The sequence below is a fragment of the Corylus avellana genome, chromosome ca2, assembly GCF_901000735.1.
Source record: "Corylus avellana chromosome ca2, CavTom2PMs-1.0".
Classification (NCBI taxonomy): Eukaryota; Viridiplantae; Streptophyta; class Magnoliopsida; order Fagales; family Betulaceae; genus Corylus; species Corylus avellana.
The window spans coordinates 29,614,809-29,641,194 of record NC_081542.1 but is presented as its reverse complement, the minus strand read 5'-3'; the positions used below and the strand labels follow the sequence as shown (position 1 = coordinate 29,641,194).

At 34.0% G+C, this 26,386-nt stretch overlaps 1 protein-coding gene across 1 annotated transcript in view; it reads left to right on the top strand.

Annotated features, from left to right (window-relative positions):
• The window catches only part of LOC132169546 (probable LRR receptor-like serine/threonine-protein kinase At3g47570), a 22,792-nt gene extending 1,609 nt beyond the window's left edge, over positions 1 to 21,183 (top strand). The window contains exons 2-5 of the mRNA XM_059580568.1: positions 17,366 to 17,509; positions 18,306 to 18,377; positions 18,642 to 20,645; positions 20,828 to 21,183. Coding sequence (XP_059436551.1) covers positions 17,366 to 17,509; positions 18,306 to 18,377; positions 18,642 to 20,645; positions 20,828 to 21,183 — 2,576 coding nt within the window. The remainder of the gene's footprint in view (positions 1 to 17,365; positions 17,510 to 18,305; positions 18,378 to 18,641; positions 20,646 to 20,827) is intronic.
• Positions 21,184 to 26,386: the final 5,203 nt, after the last annotated feature.

Genomic DNA, 26,386 nt, shown 5'->3' with positions numbered 1-26,386 from the left:
ATCTTCATGCATATTATAAAGTTTCCCGGTAATCTTCATGCTTATAACCAATATGAACGATGCATCCAAATAGCTAGACATTTCTATAATGTTTACAACTATCATCTATCTAAGCAAACCGAACAATTTGAGCCATTCGCTTGACATCTTCATCCTACCGAATTTCTCACTTCACAAGCTAGCAAACTGCAAGATCTGCAAAACACCGAGGTATTTTACCCTGGAAAAGAAATAAGTGTGTAAGTCCACAACTAATTAAGTAAATTGTTATGAAACTAATTTATGTAATGTGCCTTGAGAAAGAATTTGTATCCTACAACTATTAAACGGTGAATTTTCACGAAAGAATTTGTAACCTACAACTATTAAACAGTGAATTTTCACGAAAATGATAGGTGTTGTCTCCATTATTTTGCCATCTAAAGATGTGTTTTAATTGAAAAGGGTTTAATCAATTTGTTAAAATAATCATCGCTAATTTAAAGCAAAATCTTACTATGTTTAATCATTAGGCTCATAACATAAATCAATAGGTTTAATCAAGTAAGAAACATTTGGGGAATATCACATTTTCATAATTTATAGAATTTACTCATACCGTAAGTAACACTCCAAATCACATGCTAACATTAGTTACGTAATACTCTACAAAGTCTAATCCTATGCGCTAAACCCTAATCAAATAGCTAGAATCGTAATTAAACCATTACGGTCTCTATCAATCGTTTCTGTTTTCGAAGACCAAACGTTCAACCCTCAATAAAACATAGGTCAAACTATAAAATCCTAATCTCATGCAATAATCTAACTCTTAATCGGTACAAAATCTTAAAACAAATCATCTAACATACATGCATATTTAAACAAAGGATATTTAATCATATAACTCCGATTTGTATCTTTAAAACGTTCAAATATGATAGATCTATATTTCCAATATAAATTCCATTGTAAATCAATTATGTAATGAAAATCAAGTTACTGCAATAGAGATATTTATATGTTGTTTTGATTCTAAAAAACAGGATGCATAATTTAAAGCTTGTGTGAAAAAATAATAACTTTTGAAAGATAGCTATAACTTAACTCATAGTTATGGAAATAGATAAACATAGTTGGATATGGTATTAAACAACATATGATCATGGAAAACAGAAAGTAATTAAGAGTCTAGATTTAAATGATTACCTCGAGGTAGAAGCTTTGAGGTTTGAGGATCAATTCCTCCAAGTACATGTCCTCTCTCACTCCTCTTTTCTTTTTTCTCTCTCACTCTACGATTTCTAGAGGTTAGAGACGACCAACATGAAGGTTGTGGGCAAAATGATGGTTATATGGTCATACCATGCATGAGCAACAGAGTAGAAAGGTCTAATTTTAATTACTTGTAGCTACCTATCAATAGTAAATTACTCAAATCGAACATTCGTCTCTAGAATCATTGCCTCACTACAAAAATTAGGATGTTTAGTGACATGGCAACTGTTCACAACTTTTTGCCAAGTCATCATATTGTGACGTGTTAGTTTCCAACACGTTACTATAATCTTTAGTAACGTGTCAGTTTCAACACGTCACCGTTTGGTGACGTGTTGAAACTACCACGTTACAAAAAGATGACGTGTTAAATTGACATGTCATCTTTTGGTAATATGTCAGTTGCACACATTACCATTCTATAATGTGTTAACGTGTCAAGTTGACACATTAACATTTTGGTAACATGTTAAGTTCACACGTTACTAAATTGTAACGTTAACTTGACGCGTTACAAATGGTAACATGTTAAGTTCACACGTTACTAAATTGTAACGTTAACTTGACACGTTACAATTTTGTAACGCGTCAAAAAAACACGTTACCAAATGGTAACATGTCAATTTGAAACGTTACCAAAAATTTTATTCACAGTGCTTGCGCTCAATCGCAGTAACAGAGACTCGACTTGCGCTCGGTCGCAATACCAGAGACTCAATCGCAATACTACCAATATAGTAACGTGCCACTGTGGCACGTTACAAAATTAGTAATGTGCCACTATGGCACGTTACCAAATTAATAGCGTACCATTGTGGCATGTTACCAAATTAGTTACATGCCACACACTACAAAAATTATGGTCATAATGAGCAAAAAGTTGCCGCTATTTACAAATACCGGCGACACGCAGCCGTTATTTGGTGGTTGGTAGTAAGCCGACGGTAATGCTAAATACTGGCGACTTTCAAGGTGGCCGCTAATGAGCACTCTAGGTTGCCGCTAATATTTTTTTTTTGGCCAGAACAAAAGGTTCAAAATGGTTCAACGGTCGCCGCTATTGGTATATCATTAGCGACGACCACTGAGTTGCCACTAATTGTATGTCATTAGCGGCGGCATTGAGTCGCTGCTAATGATATAACAAATTTTTTTTTAAAAAAAAGTCAATAGCGGCCACATGGAGTTGCCGTTATTCCTCTATCATTAGAGGCAACATATAGTTGCCGCTATTTCTCCATCATTACCGGCGACCTAGAGTTGCCGCTATTCTTCTGTCATTAGCGGCCACATAGGGTCACTGTTATTTATCTCATTAGCGGCAACTTAGAGGTTGCCGCTAATGATATGTGAAAATTTAAAAATAAAAAATAAAAAAATAGAACCTCAATAGCGTCGACCTTATAGTCGCCACTAATGAATATTAAAAAAAAAAAAAAAAAAAACAAAAAAAAGCATCTATATATATATAACCGGATGATGACCAGCAGCCATTTTTCTATTGGTAGGCACATTTTTTTTTTTTTTTTTGGCTGATTATTTATTTTTGTCCTTCATAGCTTATTAGAATGAGAGAACAATAGCTAAACATGATACACATGCAACTCTCACAGTATAGTATCAACATATTCTACAGATCTTGAATTATTCCATTTAGCAACATATGTGATTTAAGATAAATTGATATGTTTGTACAGTAAAAAGATGAGTTATATGCTTTTTTGGCCATTAACTCGTAAGCATGCTTAAATTCAAGATAACTCTTCTTCTAATATAATCAACTAAACAACCAAAACCCTCTACAAATGAGAAAGAATAGAGAAAAGACCAAAATAAACATCTCCCACAAAATACCCAATAAAGATCACTACATGTATACAAAGCTATCTATCACCACCGGTTATGGGGAAAAAAATGTAAAAGGACGTATAACATGGGGAAAAAAATGTAAAAGGACATATATCAGGTCAAGTATACGTACGTCACTTAACGATTACCTGCAAAATGATAAAACCAAAAAAAAATATTAAATTACAAACCTATATCTAACTTAACCATTAGTTAGGTCTTTCCTTTATAGAGGAACTAGCTGCTCAAACACAATTCATTACCATTAATCCAGCAAATATCATTATTATAAATGTGAAGCACTATAAACCTGCATTTCCACTAAAGTGTAACACTCTCATAATTATAAACAAAGATGCTAAGTCATATGTACACACCGTAGAAAGCCTGAAAGGGCAAAATTTGGGCTTCCCTCTTCGTCCACACTTCAAAAGATTTGCACCCTTCTTTATGGATACAATTGCCTGCACAGACTTATAGAAAAAAGGTTTCAGCAAAGAGAGAGAGAGAGGAACCATCTTCAACTACTTAACAAAAGCACATAATTTCACAAGAGTAAAAAACATATCTAAAGAGAGTCTGAATGCCAGTTAAGGCTAAGATTGCATCAAATTTTACTCCTAGTGTTGCAGATTATTTCGTTCACTCTAAGAGATCAAGTCTTCATTACTGTCATAAAAGTGAAATGTCCTATGTGGCCCCTCATTGCTGAACATTAAACTGTAAGAATCAAGTCAAAGCTTTTGGAAACCACAATCAGCAATTAATGGTAGCCACACAAACTTTTGAAACGTTAGAAGAAAAACCGAAAAAATGGGCAAATTGTAGTAGTAGCGTTATATCAAAGGAATTACAATCAATGTTTGATATCTGATATAATTTTGTGATTCTGCAATCATAATACTATTAACTTCCATTTCAAAGCTTTGGCAACTACAAGATGTCAAGAACACAACATTTTCAAATCACTACGAACACGTGAGATATTTAAGTTATATTAGGGACACTGACAATTCATGAAAAACCACAAAATGATGCCAACCAAAAATTAATGAACTTTACAAACAATGCTCAAAGCATTAAAGCAATACCTGATTCTACATCCTAACCCCAACCTCCCCAAAAAAAAAAAAAAAAAAAAAGAAAAAACCATATATTTATGTTTATATCGGCATTAACATTATTATTTATATTTACACACAATTACACAACCCAGAAAACCAGTAATCCAACAAAACAACCCAACACTTTAGAATCGTCTAATCCATCTCTTTTCAATACAATAACGAGAACATATACTATTCACATAATTAAACACAATTACACAACCCAGAAATCCAACAAAACAGAGAAAACTTTCGAATCGTCTAATATCATTCGATGAACATTAAGGAACCTTGATATATGATCAGAAAGCACATGCTTTGAGCAGAGTGTTTCTATACTAAGTTCAAAGTGTCGGCACTTTCCATACCCCCCAGCTTACCCATATAACCTCTGCCCACATAATCAAAGGAGGATAATTTACTAGGGGATAGTAGGGCTTAATGAAAGTATTGTCATCTCATTGAAGAACTAAAAGGGATGTAACAAGAAACATAAGCATAATTCCAGAAGTTCAAACAATAACTCCTAGCAGATCTACATACCATGCATTGCTTACAAAACCAACAAGTTTCTGAGCAAGACAGAAATAATCAAGAGGAATAAAACATTTGAACTCTTTGGCATTCTTCAATACTTACCTTGGTTTAGCTAAGGTAGGGAACAGACCAAATTTAAAAGGGGAAAATAGTAAAGAAAAACAGCATTGGAACAAACATACACGCATCAGTTCTACAGCTTCCTCTCTATTTTTTTCTCTAAATCTCCATTGTTGGTACACTCATTTTATTTATATATATATATATATATATATATATAAGGGTTGCAGGATAGGGGCTCCCGCTCCTACTAAACCTTTTTTTTTTTACTCTGACTATTTTTTAAGCCCAAACCCCCTTCTAATATGACTCTAGTTTCTGCAAAAATTAAGCACAACCATCCCAACCCCTTAAAAAATAAGAGATGCCCTCAAATTTGGGCTGGTCTTCAACTAATTCAAGTATTCAACATAGCCCAAAAACTAAGATAAACCAGAGGATGACATGATTCAGAGCTTTTTTTTATCTACCAGATTACCACCACCGTATGTATTATCTCCAAGCACACCAAATTTTTTTTCTTTCTTCACTTGCTGCTATGCTGAAAGCTCTCTTCCCGTCTATTACCTTAACTTTTTCACTTTATTAGTATTAGCAAGAATCAAAGCATAATTAGAAAGAAAAGCTGGAGGTAATCAAAGCATAATTACCTCCATTTCCATTTATGCTCTTCTGAGTTCGGAGGTTTCCGGTGAAGAAGGTTGTGATATTTTCTCTCATAGAGGTGATATCCTTTGCCGTTGTTTGTACCAAGTAAGGCTTGCTGAGATTTAAACCACACCATACGCTTCTGCAACCGTAAAGAAGTCTACCGCATGGTTGGTAAGGAAATGAACTCCATGAAGATTGTCGAGCTAGGAGGACAAGCTGGAGACTTGTTGATCTTTTAGAGTCTAGAGACTTCCTTTGTTGTCTTACAAGCCGCAACACATGATTGCTTAACACTTCTCCAACTAGGATCAACTAGGAACTTCCTAAGCCATAGTGGATTCCTTGGATGCCTTACAAGCTGCAACACATTCAATTTCCATAGTGGAGCTAGCAATACATGATTGCTTAACACTTCTCCAACTAAGGGCTCCTCCACCTAGGGTATAGACATACCTTGAGGTAGACTTTTGGGAATCACGATCTGATTGAGAGTCAACATGTGTGTAACCGATAGCTGTCAAATCCTTACAAGGGTAGACAAGCATACAATCCCTCATTCTCCGAAGATACTTGAGTATATACTTCATCGCTACCCAATGTGGTGGCCCATGGTTTGACTGATATCTGCTCACCATGTCAACTAAAAAACATATATCTCATCTAGTGGATAGTATAGCATGCACGAGGCTTCCTTCAATCAAAGCATAAGGAATAACCCTCATCTGCTCTTACTCTTGAGGTGTCTTACGGCACTGCTCCTTAGTAAGAGGAACTCCATACATAAGGTCATAGCATGCTAAATCTTGCTATGACCTTATGTATGTATGCAGTTTAGGATAAACCTATCATCATATTCCTATGATCTCACAAGATCTTGATTCCAAGGCTATACCTTGCTTCTCTCAAGTCCTTCATATCAAACTTTTTAGACAATCAGATCCTTATTGTTGATAATGTCACCACATCATGTCCAATGAGCAAGATATCATCAACATACAACACCAAAAATGTAACTACTTTATCTTGGCACTTCTTGTACACACATGGTTCATCTTGGTTTTGTTTAAAGCCGAACTGTTTGATTGTCTTATCAAACCTGATATTCCATGACTGGCATGCCTGCTTAAGTCCATGGATGGACCTTTGTAACTTACATACCATATCCTCTTGGTTCTCAGCTATAAACCCGTCTAGCTACATCATATAGAGGTCCTCATGAAGTTGCCTATTCGAAAAGGCAATATTGACGTCCATTCGCCAAATCTCATTGTCAAAATGAGTGGCGATGGCCCAGAGTATTCAGATGAATTTAAGCATGGCTTCTGGCGAAAAGGTTTCCTTATAATCGATCCATTCTTTTTGAATAAAAAACCCTACAATTTTAATTTTATATATATATGAAATTTATCAATTGAGGTAATTATGTGAGACCATAAGCTTTTTTTAGTTTACCCTTAAAGATTTTTCTAATTTGAATAAATTTTATGTGGAAATGAAACAAGGTGTTAAGTCAATTGATAAATCCACAAAGTGAAATTAATTATTATATATATGTGCATTATCGTATGTAAGTTAAGGCACCAAAACAACCAAAAAATAAACTTAAAATAAATCAAAACAACCAAATTTAGTCTTAAGTCAATTGATTGCACACTACAATTGTCCTCTAATTGTTATTTTATAACTATAGTAGTTTTTATTTACTCAGAAATTTCCAAAGGAAAAATATTAAAATGAACAAAATTGAAAATTAGAGAAGCAAAACAATCGAGAAACCCCAGAAAAAACTGAGAAAAAAATAGTACACAAGAAGAGAAGCTTAAGTACTACTGCTAGACTCTAGGCTACAGAGTTTACCCAAAAGCTTAAGCTAATGGGTTTTGATTCATTTACGTATATTAACTACTCACATTGTTTATTTTTCCTCAATATGGTGTACAACATCAACACGTGCATGTAAGAAATTTCATTTAAAGTATGTCCCTTATGTCACATATATTATTGTAATTATAAAATTACGGTGTTCAATAATTTATTCCAATTAAAGGTTATTGTGTAAATCAAATATTCTGAATTAAATTACTGATTTAATTCTAGTGGAACAAGTATTTGATTTCAATCAAATACTCTGAATTAAATGACTAATTTAATTCTTGTGGAACAAGTATTTGATTTCATTAAGGATTTTTATTTTGTGGAATCAATTAGCTGTATTGATTTGATTTTTATTCCTTGATGGGAGGAATAATTAAGGTAACAGCTCTAATTGAGGGTCCCCTGACCTATCTATAAATAAGGCCTGTGTATTCCATCAATTGGTACTCACTGGTAGGCATAGGTCAGAAGAACCTCTTAATATTTTTTGTTTTCCAGATTTGTTTCTGTGAAGCTGTTCTTCAATTGGCTTGAGCAAAACATGGCTAGAGGTATTTATATAATTATTCATTCCGCTACTAATTTTATTGTCAATTAGCATTTAATTATATATTGAATTCTTACATGTGGTATCAGAGCCTTCTCTGGGCCATATTTGTTCAGCATTAAGTTAATTGTTTTTTCCAATAGTTATTGTGAATGTTCAGTTTTTATATATTATTTGTTCACACACTATTGCAATAAGGCATGAGAATTTGTTTTTTCTCTTTTATACGAGTATCGAGAATGCTTTGTATATGAATATTTGTTTTTTGGTCCTTTTGGATATACTGTTCTGTTTGGACTTAAAAAACTAACAATTTTTGGATGTTGCCGGAGAGAGCCTTGACCATATTGCCCTTGTCCCTGTACGAGAAGGACCAAAATCAGTCTGGTTCTAGCCCCACCCACAGGCACTGATGCCACCGGTGTGCTCCGGTTCCTAAATCCTCACAGCAGCGGCGTTGGCCGCATAAGGTGAGCGCCGGCGGCCCGATACGGACCGTCTGTGACTCCAAGCAGCGGCAGTCCCGTACGGGCTGCCTGTGGGTAACGGAGCCACCAGTTCCCTCTGCCGTCAGTGGCGTTTTGCCGCGTACAGTGAGGAGCGGTCCATCACGGACCGCCCATAAGGATTAACGGTGACGGCAAACGATCCTGGTGGAAGATTGTGTGGGTGATGGCGATTTTGGTCGTCTGGGGCCACTGTGCGGTGGCCTCCACGGCTGCCGCATGGAGCAAGCGGCGCGGCCCGCCTGTGAAAGGAAAACGGCGGCAGCTCTAACTAGTTGCCTGTTGGCTGGATGAGACGACCCATTCTAGTGGTTGCCGATCTCAGATGGCCGTTGGGCGGTGGCTCTAAGTGGCCGTCGCATAAGGAAGGTTCAGGGGCAGCGCCGGCGGCATATGGGGAAGAAAGATGGGCGACGGCTAGGTTTGGGGTATTTCCGAGTTGGGGAGTTAAGGATCTGGGTAGGGTTTTTTAACCCATAAGGAAACCGAGTCAGTATGCGGGCCATTGGCCCAGTCCAAAAAAAAAAAAAAAAAAAAGGGCTGGGAAATTAAGTAAGCTGACCCGTAACCCAATAAAGTGACCCAACCCGATAAAGAAAGACCCTATATAGTAGCCCATTCAGATTTAGAACTTGGGCTCTTAAGGTATAAAGGGCCTAAAGTCAGTTCAAGACCATTAGGCTATTCAGTTTATTATGCTTTAATGTTACATTTTTTATTTATCTTATCATTTAAATTGTTCAGTATTAAATTATTGTTTCTTTAATACATGAATTCAAGGATATATTTATTCTTTTAATTGTTTAAATATAAATTGTTTGATGCCTGGACCTGAGAATAATTAACTAAGCCTCATATGTTGGTGAATGTTTATGGTACTATCCAAAATTGCAATCGGAAAGTTCTGGCAAGGCAAGTCTTGGGACTTAAGTGTGCCGTTGTGTGCCCCCTCACTTACCTGGGACACTATCCGGTTGTACTTTGGAAAAATACTATTTACCCACTGACATGTTGGTTTTGTCTTTTATTCTTGGGAACTTTAGTTTTGGCATCTATACAGTTATTGGATGTTAATGAAGTCGTGATTATCATAATATTTTTGGGAGAGCCACAGCATCCTGATTTTATAATAATAATTGCATCAAGATCATATATGTGAACTTCATAAAGAAAATTAACATCCTGTTGTAATTAATTCATAAATTTAATTACTAATCCCCACAGGGACGTTATTATTTTTATGACTTAATTAAAATAAGATAATAAATTTAACTTTAAAAATAAAAATTTCTCTTAGGCCCACAGGTACGGAGAATTTTATTTATTAATGTTAAATTTATTAGTCCTATTAAAGAGTAAATTTCATGCGTGATGCAACCTTTGCCCACAGGTAGGTTGAAATTTACTATTAAATTAGCATTGGTTAATTTAAATAAATTCGATGTTAATGAAGTCGTAATTGTCATAATAATTTTTGGGAGAGCCACAGCATCCCGATTTTATAATGATAATTGCATCAAGATTATATATATGAACTTCATAAAGAAAATTAACATCGTGTTGTAATTAATTCATAAATTTAATTTGCCAATCCCCACAGGGACGTTTTTATTTTTATGAGTTAATTAGAATAAGATAGTAAATTTAACATTGAAAATAAAATTTCTCTTAGGCCCACAGGTACGGAAAATTTTATTTATTAATGCTAAATTTATTAGTCTTATTAATAAAGAGTAAATTTCATGCATGATGCACCTTTGCCCACAGGTAGGTTGAAATTTACTATTAAATTTACATTGGTTAATTTAAATAAGGTTATTTCATAGCATTAAAGTATATAATTTTCTTGGTTACTGGATGTATTCCTACTGCTTTAATTATTAGTATTTTATGTTCCAATAATTCCTAGTGGTAATTTTTCCTGACTGAAAAGAAAAATGTGCTTTTCACTTTGGGGTGTTTGGAGACTGAATTGGCGTTTCATGTGGACGAATCACCTTCTCTCACGGAATCAAGTACGCCACATGAGATTATTAAACATGAACGATTGCAGTGATTTAAATCACTTAAGTTTCAACGTTCATGAAATCTCATATCAAGGAAAGCATTAGGGTTTTATTGCTTAATGTTTTAGGGCCAAAGAAAGGTCATTGAGGAACATTTAGTGAGTTCCAATAAGGCTTTGGCCTGCACCCTAATAGAAAAGCTTTAAAGTAAAACCTTTTACAGTTTCAAAATGTGCATGAGCACATTATGGAAATGAAGGACATAACAGCTCATTATAAAGTCCCTAAAGGTTTTTGTTTTTTGAGTCATTATGGTCAATTTTATTCTCTCATCTAAATATGATATTTTTTCAAATATCTTGTGGCACACATAAGGATAACTGATCAATTAAGGAACTTCTAATCATGTGTGTTCAAGAAGATGATAGATTAAACATGAGAATTCAGAAAGTTACTCATGTTAAGGGAAAGACCTTTATAGGCAATCATGTCCAATAGTTGATGAATGAGAACAAGGTGCTAACAAAGTGTTATGGCAATTATGATACTTGTTTATCTTACACTACGGAAAATTATGCGCATATAAAGAATGATTGCATAAAGTATCATAAATGATTTGAAATAAAGGTAATCTCATACACCTAGTATGTCATAAATCTCTTTTATTGACTCTCCTAAGGATTATGTGGATTGAATTTGGTTTAGCAGTCCACGTTGTCAACATAATGCAGGGTTTCTAAATAATACTTATTTACAATTGGAGGTTGTTGGGATTTATAGATTAATTTTTTTTTTTTAAAAAAAAAATTCAATTATGTCATTTTGACCTTAATAATGTTTTTATATATTCCACAATTCTTTTAGAAATTTAATTTCTATTTTAGTTTGTTAAAATCAAATTTGAATATTGTTAAAATTTTTTGGGTGGAATATTAAATTAATGGTCTATTTAAAATTGATCTAGATCCCAATTTTTGGAAAATTAATTCCTGCATATAAATGTTGACATAAAGCTGAGTCTTATGAATGAGAAAATCCTCTATGTTATGGCATTGGAGATTGAAATATATCTCTATAAAGAATAAAAGGTCGATAAATGATAGAGTTTTTTACGACTCTTGAAATTTACTACCTTTGGTATTTATGTGGACTGCATTAAGGAATAGCAGACCAACTATACCACTAAAGGTGCCAACAAAAGGATTTTTGAAATTCTTGAGATCATGTACAAGTGTAACATTTTCCATACTTCTTGCCTAAATGGTTAGAGATATCCTATCTCTTCCGGTAATAACCATATAAGGTTTATGTATCTCTATCTTCTAAATCATAAGGTTTGAGCATTAATGCTTCCAGTGCCTATAAGGTAGAAGTAGAGAAACAAAACAAAAGAAAATCAAGATCGTAAGATCTGATAGAGGCAGATAGTAATATGGTAGGTACATGAAAAGGGGACATGAAAGGTAATGTTCTATTCTCCTAATGGAGTGAAGCCTTGAAAACTGCTGTGTATACATTTAACTCGATTCCATTCAGAGTTATCCATAAGACACCTAAATTAAGGAATGAATGGAACCAAGTTCAAATTGTTTACACATATGGGGTTGTCTTGCTATAGTGAGGATTTATAATCCACACTTAAGGTAATTAGCTTCAAGGATAACTAGCGGAATTTTATAGGTTATACAGTAAACTCCAAGGGGTTTAGGCTTTACTATTCTTCATTTAGTCCTAGAATTGTTGAGTCTAATATTCAAAATTTCTAGAGGACGCTGAACTTAGTGGGAGTGCTTATCCTCAAGGGATTGAATTAGAGGAAGCATAAGAGTTGACTGAAGCCCCTTCACATGAAGGGTGTTTGATTGTGCTTAAGAAAATCAAATTGATTATCTTCAAGCACAATCGGTTTCAGAACAGTCAACTCATAAGGACTAAGTTCAGAATGAACCTACTCAGACTTTGTCAAAAGTAAATGAAGTAGGATTAAGAAGATTCTCTAGAATAAGGCGACCAACAATCTCTAGTGATTATGTTGTATACTTCCAAGAGTCTGATTTTTATGTCGGATCTAAGGACGATCCAAAATTTGTTTTCACATCTTTTTGGGTGGAGATAACTTCACATTGTGTTTCAATGCCATGAAGGAGGAGATGGAATCTTTGGCTCAAATTCAAGTCTGCAATCTTGTTGACTTACCAAAGGGAGTTGTAGCCATAGGCTGCAAATGGGTTTATAAAACCTAAAAGGATGCTTCCGGGTAATGTTGAACGATATAAAGTTAGGCTTGTAGCCAATGATCTTACTCAAAAGGAAGGCATTGATTATCATGATATGAGTAGCTCATTTTGTTTTAGAGCTATATCAAAAGGATGTGAAAAACAATTTTCCTAAATAAGGATCTTAAGGAGGAGGTGTACATAAGACAACTTAAGGGGTTTTATTAATAACAGTCAGAAAGCTTGCAAATTAAGGATATCTATTAATGGACTAAGATGGGCCTCTCACTAGTGGTATATAATTTTTTTTACAAGGTTATTGCCTCACACGGGTTTATTGAGAACCTTGTTAATCATTGAATATACCTTAAGGTCAGTGGGAGTAAAGTTACATTTCCTTTAGTCCTGTATATAGATAATATGTTGCTTGCAAGCACTAATTTAGGTTTGCTACATAAAGTTCCTCTCACTAAAAATTTTTTTTTGGGAGAGATTCAGAATGAAGAACTATGAATCTTCAGTAGCACCTATTATTAAATGGGATAATATCCCAAAATATATTGGAACAAAGGCAGATATTCCATATGTATGCACAGGTCTACATTAGACCTGCCATCAGTTGGATTATTGGGTCAATATAGTATTATGGAATATGCAATGAACCAAGAACTACAGTTTAACCTAAAGATACACTTACCATTTGGTGGTGTTTATTCAGGTTTGATTTTTGCTAAATGTGTAGATAGTAGAGAATCAACTTCAGTATATATGTACTGAAGATGCAGTAAGCAGACTATAGTTGCTACATCTACCATGAAAGCAAAAGTCATTACATGCTGTGAATTAATTACACAGGCATTATGGTTGAGACATTTTTTGTTAAGGTCTCAAGATTGTCGATTTTACAGTTAGACCCATAAAGATCTTCTGAGTTAATTCTACTACAGTTATCTTTTCTAAGAATAAACTGAGTAGAAGCAAAAGTATGTATATCGACATAAAGTATCACTATGAAAGAGAACATTAAGTGACAATAAGTGTCTATTGAGCATGTAAGTACTGAATTAATGATTGCGGATCCCATGACTAAAGGTTTACCGGTAAAGAAAGTATAAAGTCATGTGGAATATATGAGATTCATTAATTCATTTGTGCTTAGTTTCTCTTTAATTGGTCTATAGACATAAAGATAATGTTGTAAAGATTTTTGTGCGCATATATATTATTCTTATCCGTGGGGATAAAATTAAAGTTGGACCCGAATGACTTATAGGAAGTTCATTCATAAAGTACATTATCCATAAGGTACTCATTTAGGGAGGTATTGCACATTGTGATACATGGAAGGGACGGCTTATTATATAAAAGTTTTACCGCCATGATTCATGTGTAGTACTCCTTGAGTGAGTGGGAGGATTTCATGAATGGTTGGAATAAATAAAGTATTGGCCATATCATAGAATTGAATACCATAAGGAATTTATGTGTCATAAGGGCCAAGTGGGAGAATGTAAGAAATTTCATTTAAAGTATGTCCCTTATGTCACATATATTATTGTAATTATAAAATTACGGTGTTCAATAATTTAATCCAATTAAAGGTTATTGTATAAATCAAATATTCTGAATTAAATTACTGATTTCATTCTCGTGGAACAAGTATTTGATTTCAATCAAATACTCTGAATTAAATGACTGATTTAATTCTTGTGGAACAAGTATTTGATTTCATTAAGGATTTTTATTTTGTGGAATCAATTAACTGTATTGATTTAATTTTTATTCCTTGATGGGAGGAATAATTAAGGTAACAGCTCTAATTGAGGGTCCCCTGACCTACCTATAAATAAGGTCTGTGTATTCCATCAATTGGTACTCACTGGTAGGTATAGGTCAGAAGAACCTCTTAATATTTTTTGTTTTCCAGATTTGTTTCTGTGAAGCTGTTCTTCAATTGGCTTGAGCAAAACATGGCTAGAGGTATTTATATAATTATTCATTCCGCTACTAATTTTATTGTCAATTAGCATTTAATTATATATTGAATTCTTACAGTGCACTCATAACATTTAGTGTTTTTATAGTATGTAGTCACTTAGGAAATTTCGGTATTTGTTTCTAAATGGTAATTGTTTTATAGATATTACCCCATCTGCTTTGCTTAGGTGCAAATAACTGCAATATGTATTATTGTGGGTTAATAATTTCACAAGAAAATTACTATCAGAAATTGGGAACTTAACCATGCTTACCAAGTTATACCTTAGCCATAACAATTTTGAAGGGTTGTTTAGTGTTCTTTTAGCCTTTTCAAGATTAAATTTCAATATTGGTTTCTAAATGGAAATTGTTTTATAGGTACTATCTCATCCACTTTGTTTACTTGCAAACAACTACAAATTTTATGGTTGTTGTTATATAAATTCAAAAGAATAGTACCTTTGAAAATTGGAAACTTAAAACATTTTTTGCAACTTTGTTCAAATGCAAATACCTACAATATTTATTGTTGTCGATTAGTATTTTCACTGGAACACTACCTCTGGAAATTGGGAACTTAACCATGCTTACCGACTTATACCTTAGCGATAACAACTTTGAAGGTTTGTTTAGTGTTCTTTTAGCCTTTTGTAGATTAAATTTCAATATATATTTCTAAATGGAAACTATTTTATAGGTACTATCCCATCCACTTTGTTTTCATGCAATCAACTGCAACATTTATGGATGCAACAAAATAACTTTGAAGGTATATATGCTTAGTCATGATTTAGTTGATTGTTTATATGGATGACATCATTGATATAGGATATGTGCCTTTTATTTCCTTTGAATTGGGTACCTTTCAATTTAAAGTAGAAAATAATATTCTCAACATACAAGGAAACAAAAGGTTTAGGAAAAAACGAAATTTCTTGAGGATGGACTGATGGTAATCTAATTTTCTATTGCTACTATGGTGTGCCCCCATTGGGTTGGGTATGTCGGTTGGGCTTCTTTAATTTGGCTACTTGCAAACACAAATCAAGCAATGCAGTGAAGATGTGATTCCAGTCACTCTGTAGTCTGTAGGAATAAAAATAAAAATTAACAAAATACTAAACATATATGCTTTGTTTTTCTCACCAAAAGCTACAAAATAATCACATATCATTTTACCTGAAAAAAGATTAAATAACAGAGCATAAATACATAATGTTTATACAGTTTCCGGTATGCTGTATATGAGCTATTCCCCGCTCCAACTCTTCACGCTTTCCAATACACCTACAGCACAATAAACAATCAAAAAAACTCATCGGTGATGTTCCGGTGGATTCTCCTCCGGTGCCTAAGTTAGTTCCTTTGGTTCAAAAATCTATTCCAAATCAATTGTTCAACTTAGGCCTCGTTTGGTTCGCAGAATGTCTAGTCCATTGAAAAATGATTAGCTACTACTGGAGTAGAAGAATGTAGAATATATTAGCTATTTATATTCCTTTGTTTGGTTGTGATGCTGGAATAAACAAGCTATTTATATTCCTTCGTTTGGTACAATGCAATATGTTGGTGAATGAAATCATATTGTGAATGAATTTCCTAAAATACCCTTATAGTACAATACAATTTATATTATTAAGGATTTTTTTTTTTTTGAAACATAATATATATATATATATATATATATATATATATATATATATATATTAATGTGCTTTGTGCTTTATGGTCAGTTTTTTGTTTTTAATTCGAGAAAGTATTCTGACATAAAGATGAAAATATTTTTAAGTTATTTAATGTTTTCAAGAGGTAACTCAATTGGCGGGAACTACGCCTCAGGAAGCGGAGGTCAATAGTTCAAATCTCCTCTCTCCCTCCTCTTGTGTGGACATGTCAAAAAAAAAATTTAAGTTATTTAATAATATATATTTTTTTCGGTTAATTACGTTATTCCTCCCTCAAACTATCACATCATTTGCAATTACACTTCTATAACTATGACTCACTATAACCCGACCCCTTAAACTACCACTTTGTTACAATTAGGTTTCTGAGTAAGATCTAAGCATTAAATATGGGTCGAAAGTGAGTCGCATGCCTGGCACTAGATATACTGGGGGTGAAAAGGCGATTAGCAGTTAACGGTTAGCGGAGTGGTTAGTGGTTTTTCCTAAACGCTTTCAAAAGAGGTTAATTAACCGCCCATCTTTTCACCCCTACTCGATACTCGCCTATTGTCCAGCTCCCACATTAAACGAACTATTTTGAACCCACTACACAATGATGGGTGGCTACTTAGGCTCCCCCTCCATCCACAACCCCTACACAAACACAACAGGGGTGGCCATGCAGAACACAACAAGGTGGGTGGCTGCTCAGCCCCTCGAACAATATAATAAGGGGTGGCCGCTCATCGCCAACATGGGGGTGGCCCTATATCCATAAGCAACCAATCCTCATTGACAAGCGAGTGGCCTCCTTGCACAAGAAAATCAGAGACAAGGACTAGCAAGCCATTTTTATTTTTTATTTTTTATTTTTTTTTAAAAAAAAGGAATTGCAAACTATGTATTTCAATTCAGGATAAATTTGTCACTAGAAAAATGCTTCAATGTCAAGTGCCACAGATTCCGTCAATTTTAATGCCCATTGTGTATTGCCTTCTTAATTTTGAAAGACATATTTCAGGATTTAGAAACTATATCATGCTCACAATATGTTTATTGTTCTTTTAGGAAACTTTAATATTTGTTTCTAAATGGTAACTGTTTTACAGGGAAGATTCCATCCACTTTGTTCAAGTGCAAACAATTGCAAAGTTTACGGTTATCGTATAATAAATTCACAGGAAGAGTACATCCGGGAATTAAGAACTTAACCATGCTCACATGGTTATACCTTAACAACAACAACTTTGGAGGTATGTTTAGTCTGACTTTAGTTCATCTCAAAACTATTTATTTATATATCTTTCAATAAAGAAAAAAAAAAAAAAACACTCAAATATAATTAACTATCTCCATGGGTTGTTGTAAAAAACAAAAGGAATTAATCAAAAAACATTGTTGGCAGTTTTAGTCACAGAAAAATGTACTACTTCAATAAGACATCTGAGAAATTTTTCATCGGATGTGAAACCCTAGGGCTCATTGACTAGTAAGCAATGGTCATTGCTTCCTTAGTCCACACCCAGTACTTAACCAAGTTAAGCCATTGTGTATTGCCTTCTTAAAGCATGTTTTACACAATAAGAAATGTGCCCACCATTATTTTGGCATGCATTTTGCTTGACTCAATTGAATACGCTAAGTCACTAACCAAACCAGTATTTGATTAATTTAAGACAAAAATTGACCTTAAAAAACTTGTGTCTTGACCTCTTGTATTTTTTTTTTCTTTTTTTTTTCTTTTTCTTTCTTCCTTTATCTCTTTCTCCTCTTCTTTGCAAGTTTAAATCTAAGACTTACATAATACAACTTCCATGGCTCATGCTAATAGAAAATTAACAATATTTATTGCATAGCTTAACTAATAAAATGCACACTTAACTGACAAGGTGGCCAATAGGCTTGTGAGTGAAAATAGCGGGTGGATTGGCTTAGGTATTAATTAGATCTTAATTTGAAGTTTTGGTTGAGTGTATGTACGACTCATTTAAAGTACATTATTTCTTCTTTTGAATAATAATGCATGATTATTCATATTGTGCATTGCAGGTGCAATACCAAGTGAAATTGGAAACTTGACTATGCTCACAAAATTATACCTTGGCAACAACAACTTTGAAGGTATGCTAAGTCATAATTTAGCTTATTGAGTATATGGATGCTATCATTTATTAAGGTTATGTGCCTTCTTATTTGCCTGCAAGGTCATTTATTAAGGTTATGCTATCATAATTTAGCTCAAGAAGTAGAGAGAAAAAAAAAAAAACATAAATATAATTGATTCTCTCCATGATTTGTTGTTAAAATACCGAAATTATTGATCACAAAGCACGTTATTATTTCTTTCGAATAATAATGCATGGTTATTCATATTGTGCATTGCAGGTGCAATATCAAGTGAAATTGGTAATCTACAAAACCTTGAGATCTTCGATATCGGTGAAAATAAATTTACTGGTCCAATTCCATTTGAGATCTTTAATATCTCTACAATAAGAGAAATTGATATGAATTTGAATAACCTCTCGGGCCATCTTCCATCAAATGTAGGCCTCTTCCTTCCAAATCTTCAGGGTCTTTATCTTGCATCAAACAAGCTGGGAGGAACAATACCTAGCTCTATCTCCAATGCTTCACAAATCATTAATCTAGATTTGGGCTTCAACTCATTCTCGGGTTTAATTCCTAAAGAACTTGGTAATTTAAGGCTCCTCCAATATCTCAGCCTAACAGCAAATAATTTGACGATTGAATCTTCTACTCCAGAGTTCAACTTTTTCTCTTCTTTGTCAAATTTAAGATATCTAAGCACCTTAGGATTGTCAGATAATCCACTGAATGACATCCTTCCTAGTTCCATTGGAAATCTGTCTACTTCTCTTCAAACACTTCACATTGTTAATTGCAATATTAAGGGCAACATTCCTGCAGATATAGGCAATTTAAGCAACTTGATCAGTTTGCTCCTAATGGTCAATGAATTTTCTGGACCTATTCCAACTACAGTGGGAAGATTGCACAAGGTTCAAGCTCTCAATCTTTCTAGTAATAGACTAGAAGGTCTCATCCCATCTAATCTTTGTCATTTGCAGAGCTTGTTTGTATTGGATTTAAGTGATAATGAGCTTTCTGGACCTATTCCTGCATGTGTAAATAATCTCACTTTTCTAAGAGGTCTTTACTTATATTCCAACAAATTAACTTCCATGATTCCCTTGAGCTTGTGGAGCCTTACATATATCTTGGAGGTTCACCTCTCATCAAATTCTCTAAGTGGCCCTCTCTCATTTGAGATTGGAAGTTTGAAGGTCTTGAGAGTATTAGTGTTATCAGGAAATCAACTATCCGGCAATATCCCAACAACAATTGCTAGCCTCAAAGATATAGCTATTCTCTCATTGGCGCAAAATCAGTTAGAAGGCTCAATTCCTAAATCATTTGGTGAATTGATAAGCTTGGAATTCTTGGATCTTTCCAGTAACAATTTATCTGAAGAGATTCCCAAGTCCTTAGAAGCACTATCATACCTTAAATATCTAAATGTCTCTTTTAACAGACTACGAGGAAAAGTTCCTATGAGAGGACCATTTGTAAACTTCTCTGCTGCATCATTTATATCAAATGATGGACTTTGTGGTCCTCCTCGACTGCAAGTTCCCCCATGTAAAGAAGGTGCTTCTCGACCAAAAAACACTGCAAGATCATGTATACTAAAGTATATATTACAAACAATTGGGTTAACAATACTTGTAGTTGCTATTGTATTATTCTGGACAAGATGCAGAAAAAGGAATTCAAAACTTCCACTGGAGATAACCTTGTTACCACTAGTGACATGGAGAATAATTTCCCAACAAGAACTTTTACAAGCAACAGAAAGGTTCAGTGCAAACAACTTACTTGGTAAAGGGAGCTTTGGATCAGTATACCAAGGGACACTTTCAGATGGAATGATTGTTGCAATAAAAGTTTTTAACTTGGTAGTAGAAGGGTCATTCAAGAGTTTTGAAACAGAATGTGAGGTACTACGCAATATTCGACATCGGAATCTTGTCAAAATCATCAGCACATGTAGTAACATGGACTTCAAAGCTTTTGTATTGGAATACATGCCTAATGGGAACCTAGAGAAGTGGTTGTATGCTCAAAACTATTGTTTAAGTATCTTACAAAGAATAAATATAATGACCGATGTCGCATCAGCACTGGAATACCTTCATTATGGTTATTCAACACCTATTGTTCATTGCGATTTGAAGCCCAACAATATCTTGTTAGATGAAGATATGGTCGCACATGTTGCTGATTTTGGCATTGCCAAATTGTTAGGTGATGGGGATTCTATGATGCGAACCATGACTCTTGCTACAATTGGGTATATGGCACCAGGTGATGTTTTTTACCTACAACTTGAACTTGGAATATTTGTCATTCTATTCATGCATACACAGATAACTATAACCTTTTGGTAGAATATTGACTTTAGTACTTTATATCTTTAAAAATAATTTCATTGACTACTGCGCAATACAAAATTATATTCTCATGATTAATTTTTATGTTGCAAATAGAGTATGGGTCAGAAGGAATTGTTTCTACAAGAGGCGATGTGTATAGTTATGGTATTTTGTTGATGAAAACTTTCACAAGAATGAAACCTACTGATGACATGTTTGCTGGAGAAATGAGTTTGAAGTGTTGGATCGAGAAATCATCACGCCTTTCTGCTGCAACTAATGTAGTCGATGCCACTTTGTTAAGCACCGGAAGAGATTATACTTCTATAGAAGATTGCATATCATCCATAATGGAGTTGGCGTTGCATTGTTGTGCAGAGTTATCTGAACATAGGATTAATGCAAAAGATATTTTAATCACGCTCAACAAGGTCAAATCGAAATTTCTAAAAGATACAGAAGGAAGCTAGTTATATGAGAACATCTGGTTTGTCTATAGATCTTTTAATGTTTATTCTTTTGAAATAATATAACAGTAGTGGGACTCCTCTAAAGAGATTTGTTTATAGCCATTGCTTTGCTATGGTAGATAATAATATTATTGTAAGTGTTATAGTCCATGATTGTAGTTACTTTAATTAGCCGCCAATAGGTATTCCAAGTTAGTCTCAAAGTGTTGAAGGCAACAAAATGATTAGCTTTGCTCTCAGGAACACAAATGAGAACAACTGTGGGATTGTACCTACATTATAATATTTTTAAATCATCATTTTCTATTAGAATAAAGACGAAGCTTCCATAATTTTTTGATTGCTTAAAATTGTTGTTTTATGTAGAATTGATTTCTTGAAATATTTGTTACATGTTAATTTAAAATTATAGTTAAATTATTTTTTTGATTGAAAATGTGCATTAAATCATAAGGACTTGTGTTTTAGACTATTGTTTTTGGGACTCTGTAGGACTTGTGTTTTGATCTTCGTCTCGTGAGTTCTCATGGATGTGAGTTTTACAGAGGATTCTGCTTTGGCAGAGAGTCTGTTCATGTATTTACATCCGACTAAACGTTATGGCCACCGTTTGGAATAGAATAGAAAGTTGCATTGAGAATAGCACATTTCATAGAACAGAAAAATATTTCTAAAACTTATATATATGTATACACAAAAATTCACTAATTCAGTGTGTTTTTGTTGATTTTGGATTTATATCGTATAGCTTAGGACCTTTTTTTTTTTTCCGATGTAAAACTTTTTCGGTCGAAAAATATTTTCAACCGAAAAATATTTCTTGGAAAACATTTTTCGGTATTTGGGGCGTATAGAAAATCAAATTTTTTTTTTTTTTGAATTTTTTATATATTCAATCACTTTAAATTACGAAAATGTCTTGATTGAGTCCTGATGAGTCCCGACCGGGTCCAAGCGGGATCTCGACTAAGTCTCGATAATGTCCTAATAGTGTCCTGGTTAGGTCCCGGCTAGGTCCAAACGGGGTTTCAGTGACATCTTAGCTGGGTTTGTCGATTTAAGAATGAGATGGTTAAACTCGAAAAATGGTTTACAGTTTTTAAAAATCAAAACTATTTTTTGAAAATTAAAAAGGCATTCTAGTTAAACCAAAAATATTTTTCGTTAATTATTATTTTCCGTAGCACCAAATACTCGAAAATACGAAAAAAAAAATTTTATAAATCATTTCACGCGGAAACAAATGGATACTATTTTTTGTACAACAAAGAAGAATTGATTATTTGATTTCTTTAAAAATATTGGTTTTATGGTAATTTTATAATTAAACTGATTGTTAGATAAAAATGTGCAATAGATTGTATTTGAGTTGACTCCGATCATGAGTTGGAAATTGTTGAGTGATGACTTGAATTATTAAGTCTTAAGTGGGACCCATTGACCCAACAATATTAAAAGAGAAGTTTTTGGCTCACGTGGTATTATGTCTCCCAATTGCCTTTGGATTTGGTTTGCTTCACAGAGTAGTACTCGGTCTTATTACTTTTCAACTTGGACTTTGAGTCTTTGTAATAAACCGACCTTGTGACCTATAAAAGAAGAGCATGCCGCATAGCCACAGTGAGAGGGAGAGAAGCTTAGTAGCCTCACATCTCATTAAAGTGTTTTAACTTTGTTGTGGCTTATGGCACTTAGAGAAGAAGAGAGTTTTCCTTGTCAATTTTTTCTCTCTTTTGTATTTTTCTCTTTTTTTGTGAGAATGAGATTTGGGTGTATTGAGGCTTTGGGTTTTGAGTGAATTTCTCCCTACTCCTTTGTACTCCATCTTTTGTTAGTGAATTTTCTCTAGATTGTCTCCGCCAGTGGATGTAGGCTTGTTAAGCCGAACCGCTTAAGTCTTGGTGTCTTGTATAATTGACCTATAGGGAGAATTTCTCCCTACTCCTTTGTACTCCATCTTTTGTTAGTGAATTTTCTCTAGATTGTCTCCGCCAGTGGATGTAGGCTTGTTAAGCCGAACCGCTTAAGTCTTGGTGTCTTGTATAATTGACCTATTTTTTATTATGCTATTTTCTGCTTTTTTTGGGTCCTGTATTTTAATTCCGTGCACAACAGAAATAAATATAGAAGTTATTATAGCACATGAACTTTTGAATAACAAGGGATGATCAAGATCATGATGTGGATCTTTTCCGGGCCGTGTGCCAATCAAGAGTGATTCTTTTTAACATCATCAAAGGTTTTTTGTCGATTATTTTGTTGTTGGTTCACCAGTATATTTGCCAAATTTATTTTGAAGAAGGTTTCGGATGACTCATTCTCTTTTTCTTTTTATTCAATATACATTAGACGTTCACGAATAATAATTTGTTCAAAAAATAATTGTGCTGGAATGCACGGTTCGTCTTCCCTTCAAACGATGACAGTCGCACTCAAAATGTTTGCTTATAGAGTAGCGACTGGCTTTATAGACAAATATGTCAAGAATGAAGAAAGCACCACAATAGAGAGTCTAGAAAATTTTGTTAAATAGGTGGTTTCAATTTTTTTTGACGAGTACTTAAGGTTACCGAACAACATTGGCATTACCAGACTACTAGAAGTTGGCAAAACACATGGTTTTTCAATGATGTTGGGAAGCATTGATCACATCTACTAAAGATGAAAGAATTGTCCGACTACATGAAAATGTTTGTTTTCTGGTCTTATTCATGAACCAACAATTATTTTGAAAGCAGTAGTTCAATTGATATTTGGATGACACGTGTTTTTTGGGTTACCCAGTTCTCATAATGACATAAACATTCTAGAAATGTCTTCTATATTTCTCAAGTTCGTTGAAAGGAGTGCTCCAATCAATTATTCAATTAGTGGGATACTATTTAGGCAATGGTACATATCCACAGTGGTTAAGATCAATTCTATTTTTACAAGGAAATATGAGAAAATATTTTGCTGCAGCCCCAAGTCAACAAGGATGAATATAGAATGCTTTATTAAAGACATAATAATGCATTACATGATCATTAAAAATTAGCGAAATATCGACCTTGTTATTGACTTCGAATATGAACAACTCGATGAAACTCCCCATATACCAATAGGGCTGTTAAGTGAGCGACGCATCTTGCGAGCAAGTTCGGGCTCGGTTCACATAAGCTCGGCTCGTGCTCGACTCGAATATTAAATGAAACGCTTCGTGAACACAAATCCTGTCTCGAATATTAAACGAAGCAAGGTCGGCTAAGCTCGTGAGCTCGGCTCGTATAAGGCTCGCCTCGCTTATTAGGCTCGGCTCGTGTATTTTTTATCAAGTAACAAATAACAATATATAATCAACATTACTCATTTACTCAATAATAACAAATATATTATATACCTTTGTTTTTATTTATTTATTTATTTATGCATATGTGTGTATATATATTATATATATAATATATGTATATATTAATATAAAAACATATAAGAAATATATATATATATATATATATATATATATATATATATTATCATTAATTACTATTTTTTAAAATTTTAGTTGATTATGTATGGAATTGTGAGGTGGAGATTAATATGTTATATTTGTTTAATGTTCTTTAACATTTTAGTTGATTCTGTATGGATGATTGTAATGTTGGGATTAATTTGTTATGTTTGTTTAATGTTCTTTAGCATTTTAGTTGATTTTGTTAGTTTTAATTGTAAGGTTGACATTAATCTGTTATGTTTGTTAATAGTTCTTTAGTATTTTAAGGTGCAAAATATTCGGTATGGATGATTTTTGTAATCTAATACACTTGAATTACCAAAAAATAAAAAATAAAAATGTCGAGCTCAAGCTCGAGCCTGGGCTCGAGCTCAAGTAAAATTGACGAGCTCGAACAGGGTTTCAACCTTGTCGAGCAGCAAAGTCGGGCTCGAGTCGAGCTCGAGCCTGGCCCAAAAATAAATGACCCGAGCTTGGATAGCCCAAGCTCGGCTCGTTTACACCCCTGTATACCAATCTCTCACATTAGAGACAAAGAAACTCATTACAACGCATTTGTGAAAATTGCAGTCAATCGTAAAAACTTTGTAATTTGCAATACTTATTTAGCATTATTGTATTTTTCAGTTTTATTCAAGCTTAATATCATGCCAATCCATTAATATCATTTGTCAAAACTAAAATTATTGTTATTAACTTCTAATTTCCTTGTTTATTGTGTTTTTATGAGAATCAATTATCTACCCAACATATAATATAGGCAATGACTATCTATTTGATCACCAACTACATGACATATTATATAAAATTTACAAAGATGAACTAATCCCTACACATCATTCGATCACTTCAATTTGACCGACACCAATAATAAAGTAAGATATAGAATTTCATTTAACAATTACCTTAAAAGAAGATGAACTATCTTCATAGTAACATGATTAGTTAAACACTATTTCCTCCTTCGACTTTCAACGATTTTCATTTGGCGATGTTGAATATATTCTTTTTGAACTTTAGACAAGCCACTTGTATCCATCAGTATAATTTTGTCATCCTTCCTCGCTTGTTCCGCTCGAAGCTTTTCTTGCTTAAATCGAAGTCGCTCTTGCTCGTGCTCGATTAGAATGAGAAGTCTCTCTTTCTCTTGAACAAATATTTCCCCAATAAGTGTAATACCTCGATAAAAACAATTACCTTTGTCAAAAGATTTCCTACAAAGAGCGACCGAAGTTTTACATAAAACATGTTTTATAACAAAAAGTGCCTAAAGGTTTTATGGTTCTATAATGAGTGGCCTAAGCCCATACACAAGATCCCTAGAAGTTTTAAAACAAAAATCGAAGCCTACTTCTTTCTGACTGTACGTACACCTAGTAGTGCCGGATGTACGCTCGTCTCTAGTGCGGACGTACGACAGGGGACCACCGTACGTATGCTTCTAAGTTATAGTGAGTACGTATGATGGGGGACCACCGGACGTACGCTACTTTTGGATTAACCCCTAGTTAATGACTATACATATGTTGCATCCTTTGGATCATTGAGTAAACAGTACCGGACGTACGCCCCTATAGTACAAGATGTTCACTACTTTTCAGAATAGTTGGTGAGCGCCTTAAGCTTTTCTCCTCGATAAATACCCAATCCCCTATCGCCCCTCAAACACATTTCTTGCCCCTAGGCCCGCAGAAACCCCTTGTGTGATCATCT